General features: G+C 38.7%; 1 protein-coding gene across 1 annotated transcript; it reads left to right on the plus strand.

Annotated features, from left to right (window-relative positions):
• Positions 1-604: 604 nt before the first annotated feature.
• On the plus strand, positions 605-6,682 carry LOC145986772 (protein CFDP2-like). The gene is made up of 2 exons (XM_083121166.1): positions 605-1,582; positions 6,608-6,682. Exons 1-2 carry the CDS (start codon positions 605-607, stop codon positions 6,680-6,682), a joined length of 1,053 nt encoding a protein of 350 aa, XP_082977292.1.
• Positions 6,683-10,686: the final 4,004 nt, after the last annotated feature.

Below are 10,686 nucleotides of genomic sequence, written 5' to 3' on the forward strand. Positions count from 1 at the left end.
TGAAAGCAGTCATGGCATTGTTTTCTTTATATCTGATACTTCATTTTTGGGAGGTCAAACATTTCAGATGTTTACAATCATGGAGTAAAATATGTGTTACCCATACAACAGAAATTTCCAAGGAATTTATACATCATGTCCACATCAGACCCGGCCTCCTATGGGAGGGGCGAGCCTCAGCAACCGGGCGGGTCGCAGGTGGCGGATAGCGAACGGCCATCAGATATGGTGGTTAGCTGCGAATAAGGCAATGCCAAATAAGCAGTCCCGGACCGAGGCGGCAGTGCTAACAGGGTCTGGGGGTTTGGTTTGTGGCAGGACCATCCTCATTAAAACCCAGAAAAGCCCATTGACAGCACTGTGACATGGCGAGGAAGTGCCGCCATTAAATAAGCACTGCCCCTGCTGCCTTGCAGGGAGGGGAGGGATCCCCAAAGGCTAAGGGAAGGATACCCTGACAGAAAACCAAGGGTGGGGCAGACTCAAAAGGCATGGTAAAGCCAACTGCCCTAGGGGAGTAAACCCTAAATAAATCCACCCTGCGTTGGGCCAATCCCCCACGCAAGGGTATTAACGGATTCAGAGAAAAAACAGGAGCCTCGGAATGGACAGATCAACACAGCAACGACCGGACTGGAAAAGGAAAACGAGAATGGGAACATGGAACATTAAAACTATATTAGGAAAAGAAGTTGAATTAGTACAGGAAATGAAGATACGTAAGATAGACGTAATGGGAATTAGTGAAGTAAGAAAGAAAGGAAATGGCATACAAAGGCTTGAGGAGGGATATACCTTGAGATATTCAGGTGTTGGACAGGGAAGAAGAGCAAAAGAAGGGGTAGGAATTGTAACAAGTCAGGAATATGAAACAAAGGTCAGTGGCTGGGAACCAGTTAACTCAAGAATAATTGTAGTTAAATTTGATATAGAATATAAAATATCATATATCCAAGTATATGCACCAACAGAAGATGCCTCTGTGCTTGATAAGGAAGAATTTTATGTACAACTCCAGAGGACAGTAGATAAAGAAGTAATGGAGGGACGGTATGTAATGATAGTGGGAGACTTAAATGCAAGAACAGGTAAAGATAAGAAGGTAGCCCATGGTAGTATGGGAAGCTACGGGGGAGAAAAGACATTGAATGAGAATGGCAAAAGATTACTGGAGTTTTGTGTAGAAAATCAGTTGCTTCTTGGAAACTCCTTCTTCCCACATAAGGAAGTACATAAAATAACCTTCCAGGCTGAAGGAAGAAATGCTAAAAGCATAATAGACTACATAATATATACCAGTAGTATTAGGAGAAACATAATGGATGTTAAAGTTATAAGAGGTGCTGAACTGGGTACAGACCATAGATTATTAATAGTGGACACACGCTTCACGAGACCACCAAAGCCCAGAATGAAAAAATACCAAACAATTAAGATAAATGAGTTACAGAAAAAAGAGAAGAAGGAAGAGTATAAAGAACAGGTAACAGCCAGACTGACAGAAGGACCAGATGTAGAACAACTAGAGATAGAAGAAATATGGAAGAGAATTAAAAAGGCACTCATAAAATCTGCAGAAGAAGTATGCGGAAAGAAAATAGTAGATACAAGAAAAAAGAAAACATCTTGGTGGAATGAAGAAGTGAAACAAAAAGTAAAAAACAAAAAGGAAGCATGGAAAAAATATATTATGTCTCAGACAGAAGAACATAGAAGGAAATACATTGAAAAAAGAAATGAAGTCAAGGAAATAGTGAAGGAAGCTAAAATAACATCCTGGGAAAAATTTGGAAATATGGTTGAAGAAAAAGCTAGAGAAAAGAATACAAGGCAATTTTGGAAAGTTGTAAAGAACTTGAGAGGAAAATATGGAAAAACAATAAGAACCATTAAAGATGGAGATAAATTGATCACAGAAAAAAAGGATGTGTTGGATGTATGGCGGAAACACTATGGTGAAAAATTCCAGAAAGAAAATAATAACCCAGAGGAGGTAGGGGTGATATATGGACCATACATGGAGGTACAAGACTCAGATATAGAAGGGGAAATAAAGGAAGATGAAGTACAAATAGCAATAGAACTGATGAATACAGGAAAAGCAGCAGGATCCGATGGAATAAATCCAGAATTAATAAAATATGGAGGTATGGAAGTAGTTAAGAATTTAACCAAGATGTTTCAAAGAATATGGAAGGAAAACAAAATACCAAATGAATGGAGGAAGAATATCATTATCCCACTACATAAGAAGGGCAGTAGCTATGACTGTAATAACTACAGAGCAATATGCCTCTCATCAGTCGCTTATAAATTATACACAAGGATACTAGAAAGACGTCTCAGAAAAGTGGTGGAGGAAGATATGGAGGAGAAGCAGGCAGCATTCCGCCCTAAAAGGCAAACACAAGATCATATATATACTATAAGAACGATTATGGAAAAAAGAATTGCCAAGAACAAGGACACATACCTAGCTTTTATAGACCTAACAGCTGCTTTTGATTCAGTCCCTAGGCAATATGTATGGGAAGCATTGGAGGCAAAGAAAGTACCAGTAAGATTGTTGAATGCAATAAAAATTGTATATAATAATCCTGTAGGAATAATTAGAGTAGATGGCGAATACTCAGGTGAATTTGACATTGAGAAAGGCATAAAACAAGGAGATAGCCTCAGTCCAATCCTATTTAACGTCTTTTTAGACGAAATTGCTAAAATATGCAAACGACGAACACACAGAACGAAGATAGGTATGTGGAGATTAAGGCCAGTATATATCCAAGCACTATTATATGCCGATGATATCGTACTGATATCAGATACACCTGAGAGACTTCAGCAAGCAGTGGAAGAATGGTATGAAGAACTTAAAAGGAAAGGCATGAAGATTAATATAGAAAAGAGTAAGATCATGCGGGTGACTAAAGAGGACAAGGAAAATGAAGCCCTGAATATAATATGCGAAGGGAAACAACTAGAGAAAGTAGAAACATATGAATACTTAGGAACTATCATAAGTAACAGTGGGAAAATTGATCAAGAGATAATGAATAGGACAAAGAAGGCAGCATCAGCATATTATCAAATGAGTAATACTTTGGTGGGAAAAAGAGAGATCAGTATAAAAACAAAAATGCAACTCTACAACTCAATTGTAGTTCCCATCATGGGCTATGGCACAGAAAGCTTAGCACTCCAAGACAAACATCTAAGTAAATTTCAAGCAATAGAGATGAAATATCTTAGAAGAACAGTGGGGAAAACTCGAAGAGACAGAATAAGAAATGAAAGAATAAGAGAAGAGGTAAAACAAAAGAAGACAATGACTGACGTAGTAGAGGAACGCCAGCTGAAGTGGTATGGACATGTAAATAGAATGAATGAAGATAGGAAAGCCAAGCAAGTGATGGAGATGAGGGTTGAGGGTAGAGTAGGAAGAGGCAGGCCAAGAAATACATGGGAAGATAGAATAGAAAAGATAGGATTAAAATATGGAAAAACTAAGAACGAAATGAGAAGAATGAGTCGAGACCGGACGGAGTGGATGAGATGGACAGAACGAGGTACCCGACGCTTAACGGCATAAGGGAATGGAAGAGAAGAAGAAGAAGAAGTCCACATCAGATCCATGGATATCATGATATCCTTTAAATGTCCATGGAATATCCCATCCTCGAAATCCATGTGTTATTCAAAAATTGGCATAAACATTTTGATTTCCATGGAAACATTCATTCATAGTGTCCAGTCATTCACCTAATCATGTTAGGACTCAAACTCTATGATGCAGTATTAAATCATAACTCCCATACATCACCAGACTACAGCGCCTAGAATAACGTAGTGTGGAAAACGGCATGCTTCTGCGCTCTCTGGATGGTTCCACTCGAAAATGATCCGCTAGAGGCGCTGGTGTTCGACTACTTATAATGGAAGTAAATGGAGTTTTCACTGCAACATCCGATTCTTTTACATGAAGCATTTCTATGAATGTGATAATTGCTATGATATTTGGTACAGTGGTCGCGAAGATCTTAACGAACATTCTAGACAGTCGACCACGTCCTGTTATCGTCATACTTTCGTTAATAATACAGGAGAAAAAATACGCGTGGAATGCTCTTGGCAACTAAATTTTTGTGTATGAATTAGGTTCGTTATTATTATCATCATCATTTCTTTTAAAGATATACACACTGAAGCATTTGTATTTTTGATATTTACTTTCTCTTTTCTTCCGCTTTAAACTAATCGCGGTGATGATGAAAATATGATTTTGTGGGGAACTCCACAAAACTTTCTTAGTGCCATCGACATGATTGTAAGGCAACCTTCAAACCAATGGGACAAGCGACACTGGATGTTCACACTGTCACACTAGTGACACACACTTCCAGACTGTAAAATAGCATTCATTGCACATGAGGGTCCAAACAGCAAACGACACGTTCATATGGCGTATTCGCATGCTACTTGTTACTTCGGTCAGAAAGCTCCTTAAAGGAAGGGTGCTGAGACCAAAGCGACGCGCTACAGGGGGAGTTCCCAACTAAGTGACAAGCGACATGGTGCCTTCAGTCTATTAGCAAGCGTTGCTTGCGAACAACAGATAGGCGACACGATAAACCGCACATTACAACTACAGATCTAGGCAACATGATAGGCAACACATGTCGCTTCTGCGTCGCTCAAACTGGGCCATTTCCTCAATAGCTTGCAACATGTTGCCGTGGTTTGTTGTTTGCGCATACGCGATGCAATGAGTGTCTTGCTTTAGTGAGATTGCGCACCAAAGCGACAATCGGCACGCGACACTTATCGCTTGAGGATTTCACCAACCGAATGCTTGCTTGTGCTTCCCGTCATGCCGCTACGATGTGAAATGTTGCTCTTGATTGGCTCGTTTCCAAGCAACATGTGTCGCTTCGGTGTGAAAGTTGCCTTGGACCGAAGGACCCGTGTCGCTTTGGTGTGAAATCCTCGTATCATTTGTCGCGTGTCGCTTTGGTGTAAAATCTCCTTGCGGAAACGGTGCAGTCAGAGCTTGTGTCCCTACGGTTCGAAAGGCTGCATTGATTACGGACTGCTCGCTTCTAAGCGACACTTGTAGTTTGTCGCCTCGGTATGAAATATCTCTCAGGATGCTATTTATATTCTAACAACATAGAAAAATAAACTCTAATACACAGTCCAAGACCTGACGTCCGGAATCACATTGCGATGTTTCTTCTTGTGTTACGCATGCTATTTATTTATTAATTTTATTTTACTTTTCTTTCCAAATTAATGCCATTTCGTGACTGCAAATCACTCCACAAATATAACTGTTTCCATCAATTCACTTACCGCCTTTCTAGAGAAACAAATCTACACAATATATTCCAAAAACTAACTAAGCCGCATTACTTTCATAACAAAATTAGCACCTGGGTCGATCGCACTGCCATTTACTTGTCATCGTCTCGGGGAACCAGTTTCTTGGGTTGTTTTCCACACTACGTTATTCAAGGCGCTGTAACCAGAGGCATAACGTGTAATGCACAGCCCAATTGCCCGACTCAGCAAGTCATGTGCAAGTTCCTCTGCTATGAGTTTTTGCATCTCCCACACACAACTAGTTTGCATTGAGGAACTTACAGTGCTTACCCATGGTTGTGAAGAATAGCTCAAATTTGGTGCAGACTATCATGGATATGCGTGTGAATATAAAATGTTTTTTGGATATGTAGATGCAATAAGTGTAAATGTAGTCCACAAATGTGCATTTCGTATCCATAGTATATGCGAAAAATATTAGGGTAATGTCCAGATTAGATCCAATTCTTAATCCAGAATATATCCTTATTCACAATCAAATAAAAACAAGATAACACACCCTTCCCGTGACCGAAGTCGCACTGATGTCCAAAACATATTCAAAAGCAATCCATAGAATGTCCAAAACAAATCCAACAATGATCCACATAATGTTCAACACATCCTTCCTGGATATCCTATGGGTGTCTACTGGATTTTCAGAACTTCTGTACAACTATCCAGAAGATATCCATTATACCCTGTCCCAGCTAACTGTGGAGCACGGTTGCACATAGCAGCAGAGAAATAGTGTGGTGGAAGGCAAGGAAAGCTGATAATTCCATTCCCCCATTATGCAATCCCATTCCTCTCACTGTTCATTTGTGAATCCGTCTCACGTCAGTACTTGCGCAGAGACTTGTTCTCGTTTGCCTGCTCTACAGTTAGCTGGTACAGAGTATAGATGTCTTATATTAATTATATTGTACCCATATGATATTTGTGTGCTGTACGGGTACAATATAATTAATAACTCCACATTCAATAGCTAAAACAGGAATCATTCAGGAGCAGGGGCACTACATAGACTGGTGATTTCAGTCCCATGGGTGTATAATTAAAAGAGGAACAGGTCCCCTTTCATTCTATATAAAAAAAAAATCCTTGTGCCACCACCTTCATTATATACACACACAAGAGAATTAAATCTTGACTAAAACAGCATACAAAAATAACTACAAAAATGTAATGGAGGTTACATGTCCCTCAGTCTGAATTTTGTAATTCTTGCATTTGCATTTATAACCAGGTTCACAGAAACTTCATGGCACAAGACAATATCATGCATAGTCATTTTGAAAACCAGTCAGTTGTTAAGGATTGATGTTTCATGTGCTGTCTCTTTCTTTGAGGAGAATTCACTAACATCAGAATGAGTGAAACAGCGTGGCAGTCTTTCATTGTAACTTTTTTTGTGTAACAACAGTTCAGACTTTTTTAAAGCTAAAACATATTTTTCCTAAAAGTTATATCAGAATCCTCATTTGATAACCAACATGGTCAGATGTATTTCCCCATTACAAATTCTGTGAATCCAAATGAAAAAGGGGCCATGCAGTTATACAGTTGCCCATTGAGGGGACCCTTATTTCGCTGTGGATAAGTTATCAGCTGGCAATAATGAACCACATGTGGAGCCAAAGAAACATTAAGCACAGTCCAAAAAAAAAGTTCTAAAAATAATTTGGAAACTTGGCCTTGAAAACTGGGAATTACACTTGAATTTTATCATCATCCTAGAGTGCCACCCTGAATATACCTAGTTGTGCCATAAGTTCTGATACACATGCCAGGGAGTAGAAATAAAACACAGTACACGTAGGTTGACAACTGAAAGGTCAAGGAGATTTATTGTGCCTCTCAGATGTACAGTAATACAACATTCACTCAAAATGGTTACCTTTTGCCTTGACACAAGCCCGAAGTCTGTCTGGCCATGCATCTATTGCGGCACAGATCACCTCCATCGGAATTTCATGGCTGCTTTCATCAAGGTCCGTTTCAGACTTTCCAACTTAGGGTGACGCTTTTGACGGACCCTGCCTTCCAACACAGACCAGAGTTTGTAGTCCAGTGGGTTCAAATCAGGACTGCTCGAGGGCCAATCATCGGCTGCATGAAGTGGAGCATATTGTTCCTGGGCTTTCTGTGCCGGGCCCAAGTCTTGTTGAAACGTCCAATCCTCTCCATGGAACAAGGTTTCGTTGAGGGACTTCACCACAGGCTCTAAGATGGTATTTCGCAGTGGTTTTAACCCCTTTCTCGCAAAAGTGCATCTGTGTGACGCCTTCAAAGATAATGCCCCATCACACCATGATAGATGCAGGATAATGGGAACGCTGCACACATTTCTTCTTCTGCTTAGCTTCTTGAGCACTCGGAGCGCACACACGATCATTCTGGCGGTTATAGGATCCTCTAAGTAATAAATTTTCTCGTCCGTAAAAAGAATTCTTCTGCGGCGCAAGAGTGCCTTTGCTTTAAGGTGTCCTTTATGCTTTAGGTCTACTGTGAGGAAATACCCAGTTGTTCATCGATAACCTTCGAGTCTAAGATCTTCGTTAATGATGTGGCACATTGTTCTTGTCGACACATTCATCTGCTTTGCAAGGAGAGACTTCTTGCGACAGTGATTCCTTCGAATTCGCTCCCTGACAGCTTTGGCGAGAACTGGTGTTCGGACTGACCGCGGACGACCACTTCTAACACGGTCAGCAATTCCATTGGTCTCGGCAAACCTTTTGATCGTACGATAAACAAATAATCTGTTAATGTCCAGATGTTTTAGGTCCTTGAACATCTCAGCGGGTATCTTCTTTGAAGGCAACCATTTCTGCACACTTCTGTTCAATGTCCATTTTACACACTTTCTTACCTCTTACTGACTACACCAAGCTTGAACAGGCAACACCTACGTATGTTTCAAAGTGTGTTTTACCATCTTGCCACTAGATCATGCTGGGTTTGCAGTGCCAGCAGACAAGCAATCACTTTGTATCAGAACTTATGGCACAACTGGGTATAACAATCTTTTTCACGTTGTACACAGTCAAACTTCTGATTTTGTCTGTAAGGATCATCTTATATGCTGAAAATGATCTTTCAACAGAAACACACTCAGTAGTGCAAATTTCAATGCTGAAACGTTACTTCATAAGACATGAATGCCACAAAGCACTGAACTGGTGTGAAAGTGAGCACGACCACATGGATCAGAAGTATGCACCTCAGACTGTGCCAGTGGCACCAGACATTTTGCTTTGTTTAGAGCTTTGAAAAAAACATCATGGGCTTGAAGGGAAGGGAGGGAAATCAACAGAGAGTATGTTCCAAACACGTTAGAAACTGAATTTTTTTTGTAAACAAACTCTGCAAATACCTGAGAGATATAAAAATCCTTAAAAACTTTAAAAAATACATAAAGACCTAAGAATAGGTTTGATTTAGATACATAAACCATCAATAGGTTCTAACACCTAAAAAGGAACACACTCTTTGATTGTACATGAACATCTTTCCCAGCACTACTTAAATGACAGTAATGAGAGTACCCCATATGGATTACAGAAGAAAACAATTGTATTAGTTAACAACAGTTTATAAAGCATAAACACATCTAAATACATAATAAATAACAAACACATGTTCCTGGAAAAGGAATATTTGTAACAAAGGAACCATATAATAAACAACTTATAAGCTTAATTATTGACAACAATAAAAATGATATGGTATACAATAAAATACTGCTAGTACTCTAGATTTTGTACTAATATCCGCTATCTTTAACAGCATTGTGTAATTCCATTATTGAACAACTAATTAATACCCTTAAACAAGTGATACCACCACATGTGTGAATATTACTTTTACCCTATAATTAGTGTCTCACATTGAAGAATTACAATGATCGTAAATATTCTCTTCACCCATGAAATCACTTCTCCAGTAAACATTGTTCACTTAGAAATAATTCTATTAGGGCTGATAGATGAACGTGATACTAATGCAGATCTGGAAAAATTTCAACTAGTTCAGAACATTTAAAAATTTTAAAGTAGTTTTCAATTGGAAAAATATCATGTCAATCTATCAAAGTTTTATTGTAAAATATTGATAATTTCATATCAGGCAATTATTTAATCACAAAATCCATTTCCTCTGACAATGCAGTTGCCAAAATAATGAAAAATATGAGTTTTACGTAAGTTACAAGGTATTTCAACTGTGAAAGAAGTTTTGCCCAGCATTTCTGCAGACCCTACGAGATTCCTGGACTCATACAAGTACTGCAGTATCAGTGATAAAATTAGCTTCAGTATTGACTTGGCTATAATTTCTATACTTGTTAAACTAATAAGTACGTGTTATAAAATTTCCTTGTATTATCAGGTTGCTTGTTGCAAGTCCTAGAAAGAAAGAAATAAATATATATAATCCAGTGGTTCTCAAATTTCTGAGACCTGGAAGTCCTTTCAACCCATGGAAGAGGTTACCGTGCTCCCACATTGATATTAAACTTAGAGGCCATGATCACATTACACCTGTAAGCCTCTTCAGATGGGATATATCCAGTGCATGATTTTCAAATTTGCAGTGACAGACTAAAATAACTATTTACTGTAGATGGTTGAGGTTGATTTTGTATTTTTAAGAGGAATGAGGGATTGGTCAGACAGCAAACAGGAAAAATAAAACACAAAAAGTCTTATTTGGAGAGCCCCTGTCCACTAACCCCCCCCCCCCCCACACACAATAATCTGAAGTGAATATAAAAAAGTTATCTACTTTTACCATCCTGTTATGTTGAAAATAGTTAAATAGTTGATTGTAAAAAATGTATTATGCAATACTAAAAACAAAAAACTGTGTTGATACAAATATTCACTTTAGCTTAGCTGTACGCGAGGCAAATATTGTTTCATTGTAGGTACTCTCAACATGTATTAAATAGGGGGGTCATGGAATTTTTAATATATTTTTCCAATTTTTCTTGCAGAATTTTCAAAAAAAGATCCTCAAAAATTAATATCTCTCAAGGTACTATTACAATCAAATGACTAACTTGCATGGACTCGATTCTAGAACCAATAGTCTACTTGGAAATAGTGACAACACTACTTGCTGCTAGTGGGTAATACATATTATTTTTTTACAAATGAAACTATGGGACAATTTTCAAGACAACTATAGGTGCATAGCAGTGCTAAATTTTGGAATTTTTCTAGTCACTTTGATGTACCTTGGAGGCCATAGGGGCTCACTGGGAAGGAGTTTCTTCAGTAAATTACCCTATTCTCCTACTTCTACTTGCACCTATAGCAAGAT

This window comes from Lepisma saccharinum, chromosome 1, assembly GCF_977018435.1.
Source record: "Lepisma saccharinum chromosome 1, izLepSacc3.1, whole genome shotgun sequence".
In the NCBI taxonomy this organism is placed as follows: domain Eukaryota; kingdom Metazoa; phylum Arthropoda; class Insecta; order Zygentoma; family Lepismatidae; genus Lepisma; species Lepisma saccharinum.

Excerpts from the sequence above, each read along its gene's own strand:
- LOC145986772 (XM_083121166.1), top strand. The coding sequence starts at position 605 with ATGGACAGATCAACACAGCAACGACCGGACTGGAAAAGGAAAACGAGA. Across the intron at positions 1,583-6,607 it reads TCATAAAATCTGCAGAAGAA|GTTCACAGAAACTTCATGGC; the intron begins GTATGCGGAAAG and ends ATTTATAACCAG.